This window comes from Aricia agestis, chromosome 5, assembly GCF_905147365.1.
Source record: "Aricia agestis chromosome 5, ilAriAges1.1, whole genome shotgun sequence".
NCBI classification, from domain to species: domain Eukaryota; kingdom Metazoa; phylum Arthropoda; class Insecta; order Lepidoptera; family Lycaenidae; genus Aricia; species Aricia agestis.
In genome coordinates, this window is record NC_056410.1 from 8,710,560 (window position 1) to 8,736,309 (window position 25,750).

Sequence of the window (25,750 nt, forward strand, 5' to 3'; positions counted from 1 at the left end):
ATTAAAGTATTAATAACGCTTAGTTTTCTTACACCCTGTAATGGGAAAAGTGATATGAAGTCACCGGGTCATCTTGATTGTAACATTTTGTATAAAAATTTATATTATTTAAAGTACTTATATAATTTAAAACAAATTATATAAGTTCTGATTTAGGATAAATTTGACTGCAAATAGAACATGACAATACAATGTGGGTTGCTCTTACATGAACTTGTTTAGATTACTCATTCAATTTAACACCATTTAGGATTGCTATAATATTCAAGGTTCTTTTTATTCAGTAAGGTAACTTGAAAAGGTTAAAGGCTTGGCTCATTGCTTTTGATAGCAAAGGGTGGCACTCATTTTGAGATCAGTGGTATCAATTGAAACTTAAAGATTTTAGATTACATCTATTTTAGATAACATAAAGATCAAAACTGGTTGCTTACAATCCATCACTTAGTCTGCTTAGTCATATTACAATCTTACGGTACGGAATACTTGAAATTCCTCTATCGTTAAAAAAATGTCCCTTACAGTACACATTTTTGAAAGTCTAGACAGGTTTTTTTCCTAAAAAAAATGATTTAACGGACGTGAATATTTTTAAGTATGTGTTAAAAAAAATTACGTAAATGCTGCTAAGGGTTGGTTGCACCAGAGGCGTGGTTAATGTTATGGTCAAAGTATTATGGTTATAGTTAAGGCTAATTTAACTTAAGCCGTAACTTTGATCACAGAATTTGACAGAAGACGTTGCTGATCCAACGAGGCTTTAAATGAACGTGGGCGAGGGCGCTGCTGATAAAGAAGAACTGTCAAAAATGGCGTTTGTGTAAAGTTATAGTTAAAGTAAGTTGGTGCAACCCGCCCTAAAATACAATTCAGTCCCTTATGTTAACTTTTAGCTTAGTGCAATTCTCTTTTAACATGTCCTTTGCGTTAAGAATAATTGATACATAATTGTCATAGCTTCACTAAAATTTGTCCCTTACCTTAATCTTAAATATCATATTTCAAGTAAGAAGATAATTTTTTGGCACCTTCTCAAAAATTATTATCCGTAAAAGTTTAAGGTTTTCTATCAAGTTTTAGTGTTTTAGCTAAACCCTTAACCTTTAGGTATACACAATATGTAATGCGATGAATTGCATTGGAAGTGGTTAGCAAATTCATCTTTGATCTTTACGAACAACGCCACTTGTGAACCAAATATACATAGAAAAATTGGGATGACTAAGAGTGCCATGTCTCAAATTTATAAAACCTAGCCTGACAGGAAGATTTCGTTAATTATTATTTTTAACAAAAAATTAAAAACGACTTTCAAGTTAAAAACAAAAGTAATATTCTTAAAAATAATCTAAAAAAAAGAATCAAATAATTTTTATACCTTATTATAGTGCCGTCTTCAGACTATTTCTGTACTCAATCTTCATGCTTTTGAAGTCGCTACCAGCCCAGAAAAGTTCTGAGATCCTTGATATAGAACTTAGGCTAAGGTAAGCTGGTACCGACTTCAAAAACATGAAGATTGAGTACAGAAATAGTCTGAAGACGGCACTATAATAAGGAATAAGAATTATTTGATTCTTTTTATTTTATCTAAAAATAAGAAGTTAAAATTAACTTTTAACTATAACAATTCTTTCAACCCTGACTTCACATTAGTGCTAGTCTGTAAAGTGTAGAGTGCCTAAGCCAGAGGTGTGGAGGAAAAGCAGACTGCCCGCTGTAACAAAACGGGAAACCAGGACTGATAGTAACCAAAAAGCCGGAGCTGCCTAAGCCTCTGAGGAAAGTTCTTTTCGTCCCTCCCCTTAACACAAAAATTATGATTCAGTATTCGAAACTTTTAACAAATTCAAAAAACAATAACCACATAATTTTTCATTCACATGCAGAATGTGAATGAAAAATTATGTGGTTATTGTAAGTAGTTTAGGGTAATATAATATTATATTGTAATTAGTAGCATTATAGCCACTAGCCGTAGCCATGCATACTGAGGTTTATATTTACATTTATTAACAGAATGAATTGTTATGAAAAGCATTAGAGTAACACCCTGCAACAGCCTGAGACCTTCGTCAGTTTCGGAAAGCTGAAAATTTACCTGTTTGTGACCTTTACAGAGGTAAGAACGACCTGCAACTAAGGTCTACCCAACCTTTGTGAAAGAGTAAAACTCAATTTCATAGCTTATAAATATTCTTTGCGGTAAGTGGAGGAATCTTGTCTTCCAGTGCAGCTGCTAGACACCCTTAAACTTTCTTAAAGTATTAGACTTTGAGGGTGTCTAGCAGTGGGAAAAGACTGTCAGAAATGTCTACTGGTAGGCGAGATTCCTCCACTTACCGCAAAGAATATTTAGGTCATGAAATTAAGCTTTATTCTTTCTCAGAGGTCGGATAGACATTCAGAACGAGATACCTCCTCTTTAGGAGGAGATCTGTGACCAAAACTCTGTAGTTGATACTTGATAGTAATTCTTGCCTCTGTAAAGGTCACAAACAGGCAAACTTTCAGCTTTCTGAAACTGAGGAAGGCCGTCGCAGGCTCTTGGTCCAGTGTAAGTCTTAGTATAATATCTCAGACTTAGTTAAAAATTCCTCAGAAACCTTAGTAAATTTTACCTCACAGGTTATCTCAAAAATCATAAATTTTTGTGATAAAACAGATTAATATCTACAAAGTCCGATATCATGTAATACCTATTGTCTAATGTCTCCAGTCTGACATTTATTAGGTACCTAGGTGCAAAGAAAATATTATCATGTAGACTCAGATAAATTTACATCTGAGCATGTAGATTAGTACCACAAAGAATCATGTTTGATGACCTAATGAGTTTTTAATGAAGAATTCATACTTACATCTGGGTCGACGTCTTTGGCGAGCATCGTAAGCTCCTCCTGTGTCAGTTTTGATAACAGTTCGTCGACGTCCACTTCGTCGTATGTCGACAACTCCCGTCCGTACAGCTTGGCCGGCGTCGTCATTGTCGTCGTCTTCGTCGATGACGACTTCTGCAATCCACACAAAACTACACTTGAAAAGAAGCACTGAGCTCACACTTGAAAGTGATTATCAAAACTACAAAGGAATCAATTTGACATCATTTATTCACCACACCCTAGTCCATGTTACTTTATCGATTTACGCTACTCGGGATTTCCCTAGAAGTTGCTGTGTTTTGGAAACATTAAATACTGTAACAGATTTAATATTGCAAAAGAAATCTTACACTCAATGATTTTCAAGTTATTGACTATATTTTTTTGTAACTTCTCAACGAAGCGACAATCAGCCGCGATGAATGACAAACGTAAACTGGAAAATTATTATACTTTGACATAGTGTCAACCGAAACTGATTTTTCAGCCGAAACCGAAACCAATACCGAAACCGAACTTTCGACCTTACTCTCAATTTCAGCCAAAACCGAAACTTGATAAATCATAAAACATTTAAAGTTACATACGATTATATACTGAAGTTTAATAGTTTCATACTAAAGTTTAATAGTTTCAATATTAGACTCGAGCTCCCTATAAACTTTTTAGCACCATATTTCCGTTTTTTTATCCGATTCGATACGAAGGATTATCCTAAAAAACATGAGCAGATGTTATATTTTCAAAACATTTTATATACAGGGTGTAACAAAAATAAGTGATAATACTTTAGTTTAGGGTGTGTACGTGTTCCTTGTAGAGAGTTCACTGTGAAAGTAACAGCGGTTAAAAACCAAAAATTTTTTCACTTTTGTATGGGGAAACTCGTTACGCTCGGGCCCTTGCCCATACAAAAGTGAAAAAATAGTTTATAAATAAATAAACGTTTATTCAGTAATCTGGACATTACACAAAGTTCTGTACGTTTAAATTTAAAGACACCACACCATACAAGTATCAGAAACACACAAACAAAAAAAAAACAAAAAACAACAATACAAGAGGAAAAAAAAACAATAAAACAAAACCTAATATGCATTTAGCAAGGCGCCAGATATTTGTCTTTCAGCGCTGCTACTTTCACAGTGAACTCTCTACAAGGAACACGTACACACCCTAAAGTATTATTATTATCACTTATTTTTTTACACACTGTAGAAATTTAAGACGTGCTACGGAAAACACAATCAACTGCAGTCATATTCTTTATATAGGAAACATGGGCCACGCACTCTCACAGACCGCGGTCAAAGTTGATAATGGAGTTCGCGTCACAATTATATTATGTTGTATGTACTGTAACTTCTTGGTGGAATTTCATATTTCACAGTAATAAATAATAATGTACATGTGTCATTGTGTGTCATTCCACTTTTATTAATTTATAGGGAATTTCTATTTTTATTTTACAGATATACATACACATTTTCCAGATACTTTAAAATATATAAAACTCAAAATTTCTCTAAAAATTCAATACGCACAGTGAGTGCCAGTAACACACTTTCCGTTCCAACTCTAATATCCCCCCAAACCCTTTTATCTTGGTTATGGTGAGAGTTAGGCCGGTATAAATAGTCAGTACTCAAGATGCATCTCGGTCTCAAGACGCGGTTCGGCTCTATGACTGGTCCAAATTTTGACAGCCAACCAATCACAGAGCCTGAACCGTGTCTTGAGACCGAAATGCATCTTGAGTACTGACTATTTATACCGGCCTAAGTCTCTAAGAATTTTGCAAAAATCTTATATTTTATTGGCCTAGACTATTAAAGCATTTTCAAGACTTTCATTTTTTAAATTTGTGTTTCTGGTTAATTTTCAACGCAACAACCAGATAATAGCCATAAAGTTACAAGCAAAAGAAATAAGTAGGTACTTTTTTGTCGACCTATGTTATTAACAATGGCTCCACCTGCGTACCTCTCAAAAAGTTGTCCGTTCCATTTAGCGTTAAAAACGATCAACGATCAAGACGCTCAAAATTTTGATCGTTTTTAACGTTAAATGGAACGCGGGGATAGCATGTGTGACATCACTGAACGCTAATTGGCGTTTTGAAATCCGTTCCGTTTGAAGTTGCTTTTCTTTCGTAATTTTGTAAAAAAAAAATTTATAAAATATTAAACTTGCAGTTCTTCTCTTTTATATTTTTTAACATTTTAATAGCAAAATTTTCATAAATATTATATTTGCATGTTCCCTGTTTTAATATTATATGTTTCACACAATCCGATTCGACAAAAAAGATACCCAGCTGGCAGCTGATGATGATTTTGTCGAAACCATTCGTGTGAAACATAAAATTTAAAATTTATGAGTGTAACTAAAGTGGAATAGAATAATTTAAAAATCAAAAGCACAACTTTTCAATAGGTAAACCGTATTATGTAGGTTATCAGCTACACATTCCTTTTTTTCTTTTCAATTTTCATCCACTATTACGGAAATCAGAGGTTTGTATAATTTTTGCGCTCTAGGCACTCCACTAAAATGATATGTTTTATTTCAAAAATTTTAGAGATCCTTCCGAAAATTGCATTATTTAGTTGAATACTAATAAATATAGTATTCAACATTATCGATAAATATATTATTTATAAATAATAAATATAGTATTCAACATTATCCATCAAAGTCCGGGACAGCATATTATTATGTCTATTTATTTTATGGTTAAGATACAATAACCATTACTTTCATTAAAAAAATAATTTCAAGTCATCTTCTACTTGCGAGGCTTTTTTGCTTATTCATTATGAATATTTACCTAAATGAATGTCAAAATATTAATTGGCAATAAATAAAGAATACAATTAACCTTTAAAGTATTTCAAAAGGACTAATATTGTCAAATTTAGGGTAGTTTGATTGAAACTCAAAACAACGCGTTGACGGCAGCTACTGCGAGTGTGTAATGATAATAATATTAACCAAGTCAAACGACTGGCTACCGATCTCAAAGAGATATTCTAAATAAGCAGAGAAGATAAAAGCTTCCTTTTTCCCCAGCTAAAAATATGTGCGCAATACACAGGATGCACTCTCTATTCCATCACTCTCTCCCATCAGGTGGGACGACTGATCGACACGACCGGTAAGATGAATGGCAAAGTGCTTTGCATGTCCGGTTCACTCATGGATTTACTTTCTTAAAAGAGCGAAGCGTAGTTCGCAGGGTTGGTTAGTTTTAAATACATATAAATCATATCCTATTGAATATGAGGTAGGATATACCTTGAATACCTCATTTTCAAACAATGTTGATTAATTAAATAAAGTTCACACACAATATAATCAATATATCGTAGCATTTATTTAATAGTTTGTTTGGGAAACATTGTTAAAATAAGAAAATAGCACGAAATTCACCAACTGTTACATAATAATATTATATTAAATAAACGTCGTTTACAAAAAAAAATCAACAATACACCTCTAATGCTCAATAATAATAAGTTTGGACAATTTGATGAAAATAAAACGAAGTACTAATAAAAACCAAATAAGTCGCCACTTACTTGCAATATAATATAATCTTAAAACACGATTAAATGGACGGCGGCAAACTGAGCCGAGGCCTCGCCGCCGAGCAAGTTTACCGAATCACGCACGAAAATTCACGAACACTTTAGTTTCGGCAGGGCTGAAAGTTTCGGCTTTATTTTGACCGGAACCGAAACTAAGGCCAAAACTAGATTTTTGGCCGAAACTGGCCGAAACCGAAACCGAAATTCCGGTCGTTCTTACTCTGTCAATTGAATACAGAGTAGTGTGCTGTGTGAGTACTGCTAGAGAGAGATAGATTATTTTTTGCCTCTTGGTTTATAAGTGTGACAAGGATAGTATCCAGCTAGTGATGTGAAAGGAAAATAATAGCGAAATACCGTTTTTAAAATCGATAAAACTTTGTATTCAACAAATAAGATATTTTTTAATGTGGTTTTGTAATGATGAAAATATTTCAAACTACAATACTTTGTTCTTATTTCGTACGTACTCATTCATATTTTTCATGTTTTGCTTCTACAAGTAGACACATTTTTTTTAGTTTTCATTTTAGTACTTAACTAGATGGCGTATGGGTACGTCAGTTCTTCTAAGTAGTCTGTGGTATGGGTAAAATGGGGACAGTAAAGTCTGTCAAATAAGTGAAGAAATTAAAAAGTGGCAGCATCGTAGTGTCATCCCTTTCAAATCCATTTAAGAAAAAAGGGATAGCACTACGATGTTGCCACTTTTTAATTTCTTCACTTTCGTGACGGACTATACACTGGTATTTTTTAGAAACACAACCAATATGAAGTCAATGATGCCAACCTGCAGATAATTTCAGATCGGTGGGGAACCAATAAAAAATCTGGAAGTGTCTATCGTCCCGCCCTCTGGTGCAGATTTCAAAAAGAAAACAACCTATTGAGATTCGTGATTTGTGAGGATAATATTATGTTTATACCTATTCATATTTTGTTTTAATCACCTTCAATTATACTATTGTGAGATACCTACCTACTCATGTTAAAAATCACGAATTCGAAGGATTGAAATTATCAAGGATTGCATTATCTACTAAGTATCAATACGGTATACAAAAAAACAGCTCGTTAGGGTTCCGTTAAGTATAGGGTTCTGTAATCAATAAAACTTGGTTTTACTACTGAACCCTAAAACGGAACCCTAACATGCAGATTTTTTGTTTATTGATATGTTATTAGTTATATAATTTAAGCGTAACACTGTCCTACAAATAGAACAATCCATATTTTAGTACCATCAAATCAAAGTATAAAATCCTTTCTATTTCTGTTAGCTACTACTTTCAAGATTTTTCGCAGATAAAAATATTGTTCGGCTTATCAAAAAATTAGCTTGATAGTAATAAAAAGAAAATGATCTAGGGCTCCCGTACTACTTAGCTTGCGCAAAACATTAAGAGGAGTCCACACCGCCCTTTTTTCCATACAAACGTTGTCCCCTGTTTCCTCCCTGGATAATGCTAGTAGAGTTATAATTTTTTTCCTGAATATCTACGGCCACTAATACAATGTCCCTATGTTTTCTTTTTTTTCATAATTTAATTATTAAATAAGATATGAACGTTCAAAAACCCAAAAAAATGGCCAAATTTTCCACTGTGTTCAAACGTCCAGAAAACAGATTTGGCTAGATTATACAAAAAAAGCAAAACATAGGAACACAGCTCAAGCCTTTTTTTAATATTTAATGAAAAAAGTACTTAAATCGGTTAAGTTTTGGAGAAGGAATTAGGGGACAACGAATCGTTGATTTTCTGGATTTTCTGCAGTTGTCTCTATCGCGTTCTGCGGTATAGGCCTGTGGTAAGGGAGACAGCTATAGATATTACACGTACTTTTTTTTCATTTCTCTAGCCCCTGTTGTATCCTCTTAAGATCGCTCAGCAAGAAGTGGAGGAGAATAATAATTAACTAAGTATAGCGCATGTTTGATTTTTATAGAAACTCATCTCGTGGCTTGGACTATGGATGGTTGTTACATAGGTACATTTTAAATAACATAGTTACAACAACTTGGTTTAACCAACTGCAACTACCAAGTCATGTCGGAAGAAGTAATCGTGAGTTTACTCGAGTCGAGACTCGAGGTCGTGATATTTTCTGTGGACTCCGACACGATGTCTGTGATTCACAATGGGATGATTACGCAATGATCCACTTTATGCCTTGTCTACATAATTGAACTGTTATTGAACTTATTTAATAGCTATTTATAACTTGCTCAATACCAATACCACGTTCGCACAGAAAACCGGCGTGAAACAGCGCTAGCGCTGTGTTTCGCCGAGTGAGTGAGTTTACCGGAGGCCCAATCCCCTACTTTATTCTCTTCCCTACCCTCCCCTATTACCCTATTCCCTCTTAAGAGGCCGGTAACGCACCTGCAGCTCTTCTGATGCTGCGAGTGTCCATGGGCGACGGCAGTCGCTTACCATCAGGTGACCCGTTTGCTCGTTTGCCCCCTTATTTCATAAAAAAAAAAAAAACCAATCGTCAGGTAGGTAAGTAGGCTTAGGTAGGCAGACTTATTTTTCCTAGGAGTCCGATCCTAAGCAGAGCAAGATGCTCTAGCTAGGATGATGGACACTCCGCCTGTGAATTGTGATTATTTAGAAATGTATAATTCAATTCTTTGTCAAAGTTAATGAGTATAAGTTAGTTTTTATTATTCGTAGGTATAAGTAATATACTTACATAAGTACTTACTAGAAACCTTGACATTAAATTAGTTCGTGAATCAGCGTTCCTTTCATATTAGTTTTAGGCTTCTAAGCTTCTAACTTCTAAGGCCATAAACATCACAATAGGCATGATGACAATTTTTTTTTCTTATCGGTAATTGAAAGACACTTAAAAAATAGAAACTTCGTTGAAAGAATGACTCTGATAGCTTAAAAATTCACCAAGATATGACAATTCAAATATCTCATAAAAAAGACCTGCCCGAAACGCTCCATACAAAGTGCTACGAAAGTGTGACGTCAGTCTTTCGTAGTTTGTACGCATCGGGAGACAACTTTGTTCGTCAGGTATATGAAATATTGCGTTTATGAAAGTGGTTTCATAACAAAAGTTGCTTTTAATTGCATATCGACGGTGGAAAGGCAAAAGTTACCAAGCGAGATATAGCTATTTTTACAGGAGAGCCGTTTAAAGATTCATTTTTTCTTTAAAAAATCGTAGAAAATTAGCTATTAGAGATATTTTAAAAAATCCAACGGATTTTTAAGTATTTTAATGCCTTTATTAATTGGTTTATTAAAAAAAAAGGTATTTCTGTATACTTGGCGTAGAAGTGGCGTTTGGTTACAATTTACATAAATTTAGAAGCAGGTAAAAGTTACCAACCGACAAAAACATTTTATCTTTCAATCTAGTAAAGATATCTAAATATATATATTTTTTTCTAAATAGTTCGAAGCAAAAAGGGTTAAGTAGAGATTTTTTTTATTAATTGAACAAGCAAAGGGATCTAAATTTCATAATATTCCATTATTATAACAAGCAATGTTTACTATACGACAAATAAAAATTATTTACCTGCCGCCAAATAAATTTGAGCTAGAACTCAAAAGTTTTTACTTTTTAGACTCAGTGAGGAAATTTTAGTTAGGCTGCAATCGAAAATAACTGAAGTTAAACTGTTGAAGAAAAACCTATCAAGTATACAATATTTGAAATATGCCTTTGAATAAATAATTTTCAAACAAATATTTGAAGCCGAGTTCCTCGGTAAAAATAATATTCAGTATTCCAATGAACCGTAACTTACTTACCGACTTCTAAAATGTATGAAGATTGAGTACAGATAATATAGTTTAGGCTTAGTCCAATCGTAAAAATCGGCCAAGTGTGAGTTTGACTCGTGTACAACTCGAAGGGTTCCGTACCATTATAGAGCAAAAATAGGCTAAAATAGGTTTTTTGTGTGGGATTATTTATCTATTTTATTTTAATTTTATTATTAATTATAAAAGTATAAATACAATTGAGTATTTTGTGAACATTTCAAGTGCCTAGCTGTTGCCATTATTGATATCTAGCAAAAAAGGCGAAAAAATCAGGTTTGTTGTATGGGTTTTTTTTAGAATTTGTTGTTACAGCGGCAAAGGAAATACACTATCTGTAAAAATTACAGATGTCTAGCTGTAGCCGTTCTTGAGATATAGACTGGAGACAGACAGACAGACAGACATCGAAGTTTTAGTAATACGGTCCCGTTTTTACCCTTTGGGTACGGAACCCTAAAAAGGCACTACTATAAAATAAGAATTATGTAACACTTTTTAGTTTATTCATAAGAATATTAATTTTGCTTTTGTCAGTTCCAATTTTTTGTTTGAAAATAATTTATTTTTCTCTTTTTTACGGCTAGTCAACAAGGAACCCTTATAGTTTCGGTCTGTCCGTCTGTTTTTTTTTTAATGAAGTAAGGGGGCAAACGAGCAAACGGGTCACCTGTTGGAAAGCAACTTCCGTCGTCCATGGACACTCGCAGCATCAGAGAGCTGCAGGTGCGTTGTCGGCCTTTTAAGAGGGAATAGGGTAATAGGGGAGGGTGAGGAAGGGAATAGGGGAGAGTAGGGAAGGGAACAGGGTAGGGGATTGGGCCTCCGGTGAACTCACTCACTCGGCGAAACACAGCGCAAGCGCTGTTTCACGCCGGTTTTCTGTGAGAACGTGGTATTTCTCCGGTCGAGACGGCCCATTCGTGCCGAAGCATGGCTCTCCCACGTATGAAAGTCTGTCTGTCCGTCTGTCTGTCCATCTGTCTGTCCGTCTGTCTGTCCGTCTGTCTGTCTGTCTGTCTGTCCGCGGTTTTTCTCAGAGACTAAGGCCTACAAAGCTGTAATTCGGCATGAATGTACATCTTAATCAAACCGACAAAATGATAAGTATATAAAACCTTTAATTTTTTTTGTGGTACCTTCGATACACATTTAGCGGGAGTGATTTATTTTTTCCGCGTCCACCCCACCGTGTGAAGTGTCGTTGGATAGGTTTTTTAAAAATGTTATAAGGATTCAAAGACAATTTTCCGATTTAGGGATCCATTTGTGAAATATGAAGTCTTAAAGTGGAACAAATCGTTAGAGTCTAGTGCCCCCCCCCCCCCCCCTTCTACCAGCTAAACGGTTGCTTCTGGAAATGTGAAAAAATTCACGGGGGTAAGAAATATGCTGAATTTAAAAGGAAAACTATCACGGCTAAGAAGACATTCATGAGTTATTGAGTAATAGTCGATCAACTAAAATATTGTATTCGTAGAAGTGCAAAGGAAATTTTCGTTCAAACTTCAAATTCCTTTGAATGTAACTGAGATGATGTTGTTAGTAATGTAAAACACGTTATAAATGTACACTAGCTATTTAACCGAGCTTTGCTCGGTAGGTATTCGATAAACCACGAATAAAATGACATTTTCTAAAAATGATTCCTAGCTAGATCGATTTATCGTCCCCGAAACCCCCTATATACTAAATTTTATGAAAATCGTTGGAGCCCATTCCGAGATTCCAATTATATATTTATATATATACAAGAATTGCTCGTTTAAAGATATAAGATTCATTAACTATACAAAAATTATCAAAAACTATCTGTACTACGGAACCCTATATTGCGTGTCGCCCGACACACACTTGGCCGGTTTTTTTTTCGTGTCCATCCCAAAACATTTTCATTTCAAAAATCATTTTCCGATTTCGGGGTCCATTTGTGAAATATGAAGATCTACAGTGGAAAAATACGTTAGAGTCCAGTGCCCCGCTCCCCATTCTACTGTGGATGTGTCTAATGGAAATGTTAAAATATTCACGGGAGTAGTAAAGATGCTGAATTTAAAAGGAAAACACTCACGGCTAAAAAGACTTATCAAGTTATTTAGTAATAGTCGATGACATAAACAAAATGTATGAAAAGTATAAAGGAATTTTTCGTTAAGATTCCTTTAAATGTTACTGAGATGGTGAAAAATTATGAAAAACTAGCGTTACTACGGAATCCTATATTGCGCGTGGCCCGATACGCACTTGGCCGGTTTTTTTTAGTTATCTAGATGTCTATTACGCGTATTGTACGCAGTCAGTGGTGGATTATTTTATCTAAGTGTATATGACTACCACAAAAGTTAACTGTACCTGGGTGTATTTAAAAAAATACACATTATTTTGATGTGATTGATTTATGACTATGAGAAGTATCAATAATAGGGTCATGATTGACGGTGCGTGCAGCGTGGCATAATAACTTTATGGTGATGATGATGACGATTGATGAAATTGATATATTGGCATATTATTATGCTTAAATTAGTTGTTTAAATGCTGAAATCCCTGAACATCTATGAGGATTGAAAAATTCTGTACAGCACCTTCGGAACCAAGGTACCTATTCATGTTTGCAGAATGTTACTTTTTGGTAGTATATAATATGTTTGAAATCCTTCAGAAAAAGTCAAAATCACTACAGTAATACCCCTGTCCATGTTTCCTTACAAATTCATCGTGGATCGCATCATCAGATCACAACTTTTGTGAACGTGGTACCAAATTTCAACTATGTCCTATACAACAACAGAAGTATCTTAAAAATCGGTCTACAAATAGTGGAGTTATCCGCGAACAAACATAACTAAATAAAGAACATACTATCGAATTGAGAACCCTCCTCTTTTTTTGTAAGTCGGTTCAAAATAAAAAAGCGATTCTCTTCACAAATTCGTTTATTTTATAATCAACTTTTGCTACGGAATCAGTAAAATATTTGGTATGTGTTTATTATAAAATTAATATAAGAACTTACCACACCAAAATTCAAATTAGATTGAAAAAAATAATTTTAATAGATACCAAGTGTCGTATCGCACAAAATAGTAGTAAGGAAATGCGCGAGAGCGCGCACGCTGGTTGCGCGACAATGGAACTACGACTGATCGAAAAAACCGTTACTATCCACCATATTAGGTATGATTTATAGCGAGGACAAGCGACAACGCGTTAAGTGTTTGTTTGGGCTAACCACATTTAAAATTAAATAATTGTTTTAGCAATTGGTATCCAAGTAACAAAATTTATAGATAAAGTGGCAGGTAAAAGGTTACCAAGAGCCACATATTATCTTAGTTTCGGCGAGTAAAATTTACTATATTGAATTTTTGATATGATTACGGTTTGTTAAAAAATACTTAACGACAGAAAAAATATCTCAAGGGTTTGTAAAAGAGTCCGAAATACCATAAATAAATAAATGTATTATAGGTAAAACGTCCCAAGTACCTAATTGATACCATCAGTGGAAAGGCAGAAATTACTAACTGTAGTTTGAATTAAAAACGTGTAAAGCCAAAAATTACCAAGTAAAAAAAGAAACATATAGATATTACCAAATGCCTGCTTTTTAAAAAGGTGTCAAAAAGTTGTCGCTTGGTCGCCGAAAATAAGAAAAATACCCGTTTCCACGGAGTTCCTAAGCGACATCAAAAGTGCTCGTAGAGACATGGGACTAAGACCAATCGATAGAGAAAAATTCGTTGATTCCGAATATATAAATAACTCATTTTGACCCCTAGTGTCGCTTGGTAACTTTTGCCTTTCCACCGTCGATATGTTATCGAATTGTATACAAATATTAAGAAATTTAATTGAAAAAAAAATCGACTTGAATATCCAACTTTGAAGGCGCTTAACAAAAAAGAAATACAAATGTTATCAAGCTGAAATTTTGGGAACACTTATTTTTACCGAGATTTCTTTATTTTATTAATAAAATTTGCTAATCTTTGACCTTGTCATCATCCCTAATTTCAATTTAAAAATTCGGCCAAGTGCGAGTCGGACTCGCACGAAGGGTTCCGTACCGATACAGAGTAAAAATAGGCTAAAAATAGTGTTTTTGTAAGTATATTAAAATAGAATAAAAATTTAAGGGTTAAATTTTTATTTTATATTTACTCGCACTTGGCCGATTTTTTTTCTAAATATTTTTATCAATGTCCTAATCACTATACGGTGAATAATGTACCTAATATTTAGGTTCCTCTAGTAGGGTAGACTGGGTACGGTTGTGCCAGGGAACGGTTGTGACAGTCGTCATAACAGCGAAACTATACGGAATATGGGGATGGGTGCTAAGGGAGAAAGACGCGTCTTGTAAGTCTGAATGCTTCTCCCAGCATTGCTTCCGCCAGCACTTGACGATAATGTTATCAGGGGCCTTCATTGCTTTTTAATAGTCAAAAGTAGGTTTTCTTGCTTGATTAATTTTAATGTTTACTATTTTTTGTATGCAAATAGCCTATGTCGTTTATTTTCTTGTTATAAGTTGATCATTAGTAGTAATAGTAACTACAAGTGATTATTTTTTACGTAAATCGTTTAGCCGTGGCGCTTGTTTGATAATTAAAATTCTGTGTTGGGTACGGTTGTGACAAATCTTATGGGTACGGTTGTGACATACATTTATCCTAGAATTTTTCTTACATGTCTAAAAACGCTTGCAGGAGACCAAACGAGTGCAGGATATTATCAGTCAATACGACAATACTTACGAAGAAGTCAAACGTAGGACTTATTTACAGAGAACGGAAAAATTCATCAAATGAATCGGATGTCGTTGTTTTGGTTGATAAATATGTTTAGAAATAGACTATGTTTTGATACGCTAGATAAATTTGTTTAGAATAAGATTATGATGTTTTATGGTGCATTTTTATTGAAATAAAAATCATATAAAACATTTTTTGTCGATGTCACTACCGACCCCAATCACCGTCACAACCGTCCTTGGGTTGTGGTCGGTTGTGACAATTTCCCTCCTTCTTTTAAATTTGATTCCATGACTAATACATCGTATTTTAGTATGATATATTAGTATTTTTTGTAGACAAATAAATAAACTATGGTTTGTGATAAAATTTTCCTAGCTAGGTGTAAAATTAACAAAATTATTGCCCTCCAAACCAAAATTGTCACAATCGTACCCAGTCTCCCCTACCTAGTAATGTCAGAGTAGACAGAATATGTCTATTGTGGTAATGTAATCGCATACCATAATTAGATATTAGTACTAACAAACAGGTTTTTTTTTACATATCGATTTTTGCAATTTTTGACAATTTAATTATTTCTCTAGGAGGAAAACCGGCTTTCGATAAAAAAACACATCCTATGTTAACTTTTAGAAGTGTTTTTGCAGACCACATACCATAATTTAAAGTTTTCTCAAGAAGACAGTAGCTTCATACTTCATTGTACAGCTTTCTATGTGTGAAAGCTTAGGTAGATTTTACCGCAGCGGCCATGGTATTATCACATAGCAATTAATACTATTGTTACATGCGAATTGGTCACATCTGCTAACGAATTCTCACGGCGAACTCACTTTCCACTTGAAATAAGCTACTTTCGCATCTTGGCACCTCTACGGTAGAGTACGAGAAATGGAAGTTAAACATGTTTATTTTCACATCCAAACACGTTTGCTACTTTCAAACGATTTGTCATCAATGTTTATATGTTTCTAGGCGAATACTATGTTCGTGAGCCAGCTAAGCATATTGTTGACAGTTTACTGTTTACTAATAAAAACATTAAAACAGCGAATTAAATAAGGTCTGACACACTGGGAGATTCACAATCACACGACAATCGACATACAAATATAGGGATCTTGCAATGCCCGTGCTACAGAATGCCCGTAACTACGTTGCGCAGTCGAAATTCGTTTACAGCGCGGAAACCGATTTTTCCGGGATACAAATTGCGACAGACAGACGCACATTCGCATTGATTATTCGTATGAATGTGTAAGTAGGCAATAGTAGGCATTATTCTGTCTACCTACTTCCTTACTGTGTCTAATGCTTATAAAGTGTGAAGCTAGTTAATGGTTGCACAAACAAATGTGCAACTCCACTTTCGACGTCGAATTTGGGATTCGGAACTAAGAATAAGATTGAGAAATAAAACGTGCATAACGGATGCTCTATTTATTGTAACGAAGTTAAACGGTTATGTAATTAGAACTAAACAATATAATATATAAGTATCAATTAAATAATAACTATAATGAACTCTATATTGAAATAAAATATACAGTTGTCTTATCTAGCCCACCAAACTGCATGGCAAAGTACCCCATTAGTCATTACTAATATCTGCAACTTTTCTAACGTATCGGACGAAAACAAATCGTCGTAAAATATATTTAGATCCTTACTGACGTAAGGACTAAGGAGTCAAATCTAAGGGCAAATGTTTATTATCAAATATCACCTATATCAATCGCATCAAACTATCTACCTAAGTACCTACCTACAAGCTTGTAGAAAACCACGTAAGCCACCCAAGTGTGGACATGTTTATTCATACAGGAGACGTCAAGAAACTCCGGCGTTCGTGATGCACCGGTGCATAATTAATCAATGGAAAAGACTGTTATATTAAGGTCGCATCCGTTATACGGGAGGGGCAAACATTCACACATTATTCAAGACTCGATTATGGCCAGTGAACTGACCAAGACGAATTATTTAGGGTCACTTCGCACGGACACGAGACGCTACGGCCCACGCATCGATTGTGATTTGTGATGGATAAAGTCTTCTTTCTTGGTAAGTATTTGATAGATAACTATGATTGCAATGTTGTCCATGTCATATTTTTCATCATATTATCCTATGGGCCAACAAAGTGACACTGGAAGTCAAGGTATTTGTAATTTGACGGTAAATAAATGTTTGCGTTGCTTTTGTGCATCGTCAAATCCCGCTTCGTTTTGTTCTAGTGTGAACTGTGAACTACGAGTAAAAGTTAAGAGTTAAGACTCGGCTATCTACGAAGAAAACCAAAGGAAGGGTTATGACATATGATTTACTTAATATCAGTCTTAATAATATAGCGTTTGTCCGAATGTTCATGAATGTTGCATCGTTGTTATTCGCAATACCTACCTAGGTACTATTTCAATATTTCGTGGGTGCTAATATCTAGATAATAGGCTTCATAACAGGTGTTTATCTTTTGATTAAAAAAAAACTTTACTTAGGTAGGTACTTTGTTCCAAATGGCAAATACCAATCTACCTATATTACTTATGAATTTATAACATTTTGTTACCAACATCAATCGCGTGCAGGTGCAATTAAAAACCGGTCGATTACATAAAAATCGTTTACCGATTAAGGCATTAAGCACTAGCCAGTGTGCAAACATTCACTAGTTTTTAGTGTGTTTGTAGATTGCAATCATTTTGCGCAACTGTGAATCACGCTTCACGTGTTTTTATTTTGATAAACGAAAGTTGTTACCCAAGAAAATATACATAAAATTAATTAAATTGATGATGTATCGACCTTACCAGTTACTAATAAATCTATTCACATTTTGTATACAGACCTTATTATTCTGTCAATTTCTGTTCAGCCACTTTTCTATCAGGCAGAAACAAAACAGCGTATAAGTACATACTACATAATATTTAGGGCCTGTTTCACCACTTCCTGATAAGTGCCGAATAGGCTATCCACCACCTAACTTGACAGATGAAGTATGAGAATCTGTCAAAAAGTTGTGAATAGCCTATTCGGCATTTTATTAGAAAGTGGTGAAACAGGCCCTTAGTTTCTAAGGTCAGTACTTAGATACTTTAAATCTTGATACTTTAAATGTTGTTGGGCCCTCCAGTCTACAACATAGTATCAGTCTGGACAAAAACCGTTGTTTTTTCGTGTAGGTTGAGGAAGTGTCCCGTTCCGCGCGACCGGTTTCTCGCCGGTCGACACGGCACTTTGCACTCGGCGACCGAACCCCGCCAAATCACACCACTGTCACCGGGTCAGTGGGATCGAGAAAGTCATGATTAATATGGCAATATCGAAAAACCGTTCTTGTAGCGACATTTTTTACCAAAATTAGCTGCACCAAGAATTTAGAACGCCGAAACCTAGATTTCCTAGCCCAGAAAGGCGAATCGTTGAAGCATGTGATTTGTAATATCGTCGAGGTCGTGACTTATAAATCGTTCATAAGATTAACCCCAATAGATCCTAAAAAAATAATTTCTAAGCCGTTGAGGAGGCGGTGTAAATTAGATAATATTATAATTTATAATAATGACGATTTTAGGTTTCTCACACTTCAATGAAATTAAAGTTACTGTAATATAATTTTTTAAACATTTTATTATTTGTTAACTATCATTGATTAAAGTGTTGTATTATGCAGCCACTCCTTGGCCAATGATGGACTAATACGATAACAAACGTACTTATCTTAATTATTGCCTTGATCGAATCATCGACGTCGGTTATGCATACTGTAAAATGTAGAGAAAGAATATAGAGTGCAGACGCAAAGTTAGTGAGTGTAGACTACGCAATCAGGGTGGCAATCATAGCTGTTATGTACTATCAGAGAAGTTGATTCCTATGCAAATTGGGGACCTAAGTAGTTTTGTTGCGTTACGTCAAACCCAGCTGACAGATCACAATTAACATTGAATTGACATATTCGACCAAATAACGTTGGTCTGTCAATTGCATAGGAATCAACTTCCTCGATAAAATACCGCTCATTACGAATCTTATAAAATACACCTTTTCCTTGAAGTTTCACAAAAAATCATAAAAAATGTCTCTGCTCTACATCTAAAATGTCCAAAGCCTGTGGTCTGAATGCAAATTATTTTATTTGTATGTATAACCAGCTCTTAAAGTGAAAATATTATCATTTTGTATAATTATTTATTAAGCTACAGACTCACGAATATTTTTTTTGGTACCAAAAAGTTCTACTAAATAAATTGTTTTGCGTTTCGTAAAGAGCAAATCAAAATAGACTGTTTAGTGTTTATAGTATGTATAAGAAATACATCCATACTTCCATACTAATATTATAAATGCGAAAGTGTGTCTGTCCATCTATCTGTATGTCTGTCTGTCTATCTGTCACCTCTTCACGCTTAAACCCCTGAACTGATTTTGCTGGGCATGGAGATACTTTGAGTCCCGAGAAAGGACGTAGGATACTTTTTATCCCGGAAAAATGTACGGTTTCCGCGCGACAAACGAGTTGCGAGCATCATCTAGTATTATCTTAATATATATATTTCTTGTGTGCGTGTGTATGTGACTGAACTCCTCCTAAACGACTGGACCAATTTTGATGAAATTTTTTGTGTGTGTTCGTGGAGATTCGAGAATGGTTTAGATTTACAGTTTGGTCTACTGGAAAATGTTTTTTCAATTAATTTCTTATTTATAAGGAGTTGTTGATTTTGGAATGTTTTACATTAGATCCGGCGGACGGCGCTATCATCGCATTCAATATTATTCTATTTCAATTTTAGTTTGTCCTGACAGATGGTGCTACGATTAATTTGAAAAAAATTTTGTTATTCATGTGCTGATTAAAATATTAAATAAATAACACATAGGCTACAATTTTAACCGACTTTCAAAATGGGGGAGGTGTTATGTTCGTTTTCTTATATTCAACGATTACTCCGCCGTTTGTTAACCGATTTTCAAAATTTTTCTTTTGGTATATAGGGTATCATCCCAATTTGGTATTATATTCAGAAAAGTGGTGATCTGATGAAGGATCCATAAGTAATCGAGGGAACTCCTCAAAACTTATAGGGAAACATATGGTGACTTCGGTTTCGTGAGAAGTATTCTAAGCATATGCTACCAACAAGTAAGATTTTGCACCGAGATATACCTGGTATACCTTGGTTCGGAAGGTGCTGAGAGAATTCCTGATTCTTTATAGATACAAGTTTGGGAGTTTCGGCGTTGTTTTAAGAACAGAAAGCATATGCTACTATGCAAATTACATTCTTCATCATCATCATCATCATCATCATCATCATCATCATCATCATCATCACTACCATATTATACTATTTCATAGTCTTTTAGATCGAGACTCGAGTTTGTCAAGCGATAATTAAAAAAAATCTATATCTACCTAATATCATAAACCTGAAGAGTATGTTTGCTTGAACGCGTCAATCTCAGAAACTACAGGTCCGATTTAAAAACTTATCTCAGTGTTAGATAGATCATTTATCGAGTAAGACTCATCATTTATCGAGAAGGTTATATTATATTATTACTCTAAGACTAATACGACAGACGAAACTCAGGAAAATGTGGGAAAAACGGGGGAAATATTTTTTATGGGAAAATGTACCTACGGATTCTGTAAAATTTCTAAATTACGCGGGCGAAGCCGCGCGGGACATCTAGTAATATATAAATTATAAGCAGATGACGGACCTACCATCTGGGCCTTTTAATCAACTTCTCTGATAGTTACCATCTCATCGGCCGCAGCGAGTCCCACATTCCCCGGTTGCCCTCCCCAGCACTGCCGGGGATGCATAATAGCATTTCCCGACCAAAAAAAAAAGTAATATCACACATTTTTTGTACAAACCCAGACGAAAGATCACGACGAATTGACCCCAACTAAATAAGTAATAACGTAGGTCCGCCATCTAGCTATGAATTAATTTCTCTGATGGTACTGTATAGTGTATTTTTCGAGCAAACGGGTCACCTGATGGAAAGCAACTTCCGTCGCCCATGGACACTCGCAGCATCAGAAGAGCTGTAGGTGCGTTGCCGGCCTTTTAAGAGGGAATAGGGTACTAGGGGAGTTTAGGGAAGGGAAGGGAATAGGGGAGGGTCGGGAAGGGAATAGGGTAGGGGATTGGGCCTCCGGTAAACTCACTCACTCGGCGAAACACAGCGCGAGCGCTGTTTCACGCCGGTTTTCTGTGAGAACGTGGTATTTCTCCGGTCGAGCCGGCCCATTCGTGCCGAAGCATGGCTCTCCCACGTATAAAATATACCTATATCGAGCAATAACTTGTACTTAATTATCCCATTTTATGTTCCTATTCACATAATATAAAAGCGCAGAATTATTTCAATTCACTCACAAACAGTTATAATTTCCCGGCCAGTAAATTGACAACAATAGAATTAATTGGAACAAAACCGTGTCGGATGGTTTCGTTACAGATTTTCCGTTCACCGCGCTAACGCACTGTAATGACACTAATGGTACTATTCAATGAGGCTGTCATTGTTTATTTTAAATGTAAGCAATAAATTCATTGTACACTATTTTACGCTATCAATAACAATCGCAAAAAAATATTTCCCCAGGAGAACTACTGGCTATTTAATTTTGGAAGTCGTTTAAATATGTAGAGACTCTGCTTTTATCTAAGACAACTGATTTCTTGGTGCTCCGTGACCATTAGATAATTAAGTAATTATTTTTGACTAGATGACTCCCGTAACTCCGTTCCGTCAAAATTTGTATATCGCGCAAGAACCGTACATTTTTTCGGGTCTCCTCAGGATTCAAAGTATCTTCATACATAATTTCAGCAAAATCGGTTCAGCGCAGCAGCGATTTAAGCATGAAGAGGTAACAGACGGACAGACACACTATCGCATTTCTATACTATATTTTTAATATTATAAAGCGGAAGAGTTTGTTAGTTTGTTTGAACGCGCTAATCTCAGGAACTACTGGTCCGATTTGAAAAATTCTTTCAATGTTAGATAGTCCATTTATCGAGGAAGGCTACAGGCTATATTTTAATATGCTAAGACTAATAGGAGCGACGAAATAGAGGAAAATGTGGAAAAAATGGGGGAAATTATTTGAAAGGGCTTATTTGAACGCGCTAGTCTGAGGAACTACTGGTTAGATTTGAAAAATTCTTTCAGTGTTAGATAGCCCAGTTATCGAGAAAGGCTACAGGCTATATTTTATCACGCTAAGATTAATAGAAGCAAAGAAATAGAGGAAAATGTGGAAAAAACGGGGGAAATTATTTGTAAGGGCTTATCTCACGAACTACTGGAGCATTGTTTCTGTTATTTGGGTGAGATAAGAAGTAGACCACATGAAGGATTATAGGCTTTTTGTACACTAATTTGTCTGTGAAATATCTAATTTACGCGGGCGAAGCCGCGCGGAACGTCTAGTATAATAATAAATTAGTCTGGACATCTTGATGGTCCCGTAAGGCTTTCTTAAGGTCGGTACTGATAGAGTACCCCCGAGTTTTTGTTGATAGATTAGCTGTAGATCTACACTTACTACCATCATTCAGGACTCCGTGAGTCCTAGGTACATATCCGCAGTGGGAGTTCCCAATCCCTTGTGGAATGCGTAACGGCATTTTTCGGTACTAAAAACTCAAAAATCGGAATGGTGAAAGTGGAAAGATTGTCATAAAATTAGTAAAATATTATGATACCAATTAGTCTACCCTAAATGTTCTTACCGCGTAATTGACATTCAAAATTTAAAAGTTATTTAAAGGAAGAATTTTATATCATTCATTCAATGTTACATAACATAGAGTTCAAAACACATTCGTGAATACAGTGAGCACAATGTTATGAAACGTTGGTCGCACCAAGGTCAGCAGAACCGCCCACTACCAACAATAATAAATATTTTGAATCACTTCCTAACTCTTGTATCTGGAGATAAAGAGTAAAAATAAGCGTTATTTACGCATTATCAACATTTACCTCGGTATTATCAACATCTACCTCGAGGTAGAAAAACCTACACAATTAAATATTTTATGTTGTAAACGTGAACGCATGAAGTAAGTAACAATTTGAAAATGCCTGAGGTTTTAGGACAGGAAAAATGATAAAAAAAATTGTATTTATTTATACTTAGCCATATAGCTCCGCCATCTGCCTAGGAATCAACTTCTCTGATAGTACTGTATACAAAATTTCATTAAAATCGGTTGAGCCGTTGGAGGAGTTCGAGCACACACACTGTGACACAAGTATTGTATATACATATTAGATTTTAAAACCGGTCAAGCACGTGTCGTGCCACGCAGGGTTCCGTAGTACCGCTAGTTTTTGATAATTTCGTATGGTCAATGAATGCACATTTATAACGAGTTTTACACTACTTAGTACCTACTAACGACATCATATCAGTTACGTTCAAACGAATTTGAACGAAAAGTTCTATTGTACTTCTACGAATACATTTTTTTTAGTTGATTGACTATTACCATCTATTACTCAATAATTTATGAAGTCTTCTTAGCCGTGATAGTTTTCCTTTAAAATTCAGCATAATATTTCTTTCTCCCGTGAATTTTTTCATATTTTTAGAAGCAACCGTTTAGCCGGTAGAAGGAAACTGGACTCTTAACGATTTTTTCTACTTTAAAACTTAATATTTCACAAATGGATACCTTAATCGGAAAATTATCTTTGAATACTCATAATATTTAAAAAAAAAAACCTATCCAACGACACCCCACATGGTGGGGTGGACGCGAAAAAAAAATCACCCCCGCATTGATGTGTAGTGTAGGGGAGGTACCATATTTTTTTTAAAGATTTTATATAAGTACCATTTTGTCGGCATCATTAAGATGTGCATTCATGCCGAATTACGGCTTTGTAGGCCTTATAGTCTCTGAGCCAAATCGCGGACAGACCGAAACTATGAGAGTTACTTGTTGACTACGGAACCCTAAAAATTTCGAAAATCGGTTCACAAACGGCGGAGTAATTGTTGAACATACAAAAATAAAAATAAAAAAATCTCCACAGCCGAACATATAACCTCCTCCTTTTTGGAAGTCGGTTAAAAATGGTATGTATAAAATCACTTGTGTGCCAAAATATGTGCTCGTAATAATTATTTCTTTCTCTACAATCTACATTTTACATGTTACAATGTCTATTGTGTAACGATGATATGCGAAAACATCTCAAAGTTTTATAACTTAATACGTTTTAATAAGAATCATAATATTATATAGGGTATATAATAAGTATACCTAATAAGGTATACATAATATGTAGGTGTTTAATTGCAAATTGCAACAGTTTTAGTCATATTTTAGTTGTTCGCTGTTCTTTATTTCCTGTACAGCTGTACCTATATCAATATGCAAATCGTTTCCAAATCGGCGAAATATGACATTAAAACAGCACAGCTATAACCGAATTTAAAGATACTAAAAGCATGTTGTATGAAATATTTTTAAAGGATTACCATTATATAATAATACGGTCGATTTTGAATGAGTAATTTTAATACCTCTTAGCAGCCACGCTTGGTACTACTAATCTATACTAATATTATAAAGAGGTAAACTTTGTTTGTTTGTTTGTTTGTTAAATGTAATGAATAGGCTCAAAAACTACTGGACCGATTTTAAAAATTCTTTCACCATTCGAACGCAACATTATTTACGAGTAACATAGGCCACTTTTTATTTTGGAGAATATAGGGTTCCGTAAGATATTTCAGTTTTTCGGAAACAACCAGAAAATTTAATTATTTTGCGTACGCTGCCTAAATTATAAAAGATAGAACTATACAATGTTCTAAGTAAATATAGATCTTCTAAATATCTACAAAAATGTCCGCGACACACTATACCTATCTATGTCAAGTGAGGCACAATAACCATTTTTTTATTGAAAAATGTTGATTTTTTTTACTAAATTGAAACGCATTTATTTTACTCATGCTAATAATCCTTATCAAAATAAATAATTTCATCACAAAGTTCAGTTTATGTAGATTATATTTGCTCTTTGATGAAAAATTGGACGTTTGGTTTAGAAGCTAAGCGCGTCCCCGCGCCGACTAACTTGTATAAAATATTCTGTGGCCACTCCTAAATTATTTTCTAAAGTGTGCTTTTGTTTATGTTGAATATTATAATTATCTACCTACTTTTTTTATTGTTCAACATATTTTAACCAAATTTTGGTTAAATCTTTAAGGCGCCTTTTCTTGACTTTAGGTAATTCATAGAATAGAATATTACCGAATACAATGCTAAACCGAACATGTAATAATAACCAAATGCCTCCACAGTGTCAACTAAGTTACTTCACTTATCTGTGTCGCTTTCTCCTCAAATAGTAAGATGAAGCATGAATGTTGTCATAAATCTTATTTCTCGCCGTATCTGTAGCCCGTGTAGGTGTGGTTAGCTCAGTCGCCTGTCGAGGCAATTAGCACTTTCGTCAGCTGTCATCGAGCTGCCGTACTACTGACGAATTCTACATAGAATATAGCTTTGGAATAGTGTATGGTATGGTAAAGTGATAGATGCGAATTTGCAGTACAGAACGACAGATTTGGTGTTATGAGTCTACTTACCGGCAACATATTGATGTAGGTAAATATATATTGGTAATCTATTGTATTGTAATAGTTATTTTTGCTTCTATTTACA

General features: G+C 34.8%; 1 protein-coding gene across 9 annotated transcripts in view; it reads right to left on the minus strand.

The window, feature by feature from the left end:
- Positions 1 to 25,750, minus strand: part of LOC121726793 (tropomodulin-1) — an 80,860-nt gene that overhangs the window by 18,114 nt on the left and 36,996 nt on the right. For 8 of the 9 annotated variants that reach the window (XM_042114314.1, XM_042114312.1, XM_042114311.1 and 5 more), the window contains exon 2: positions 2,862 to 3,014. In XM_042114314.1, coding sequence (XP_041970248.1) covers positions 2,862 to 3,014 — 153 coding nt within the window. Of the gene's footprint in view, positions 1 to 2,861; positions 3,015 to 3,232; positions 3,302 to 25,750 lie in introns of those variants that run through there. The other variant, XM_042114316.1, reaches the window with a different exon arrangement.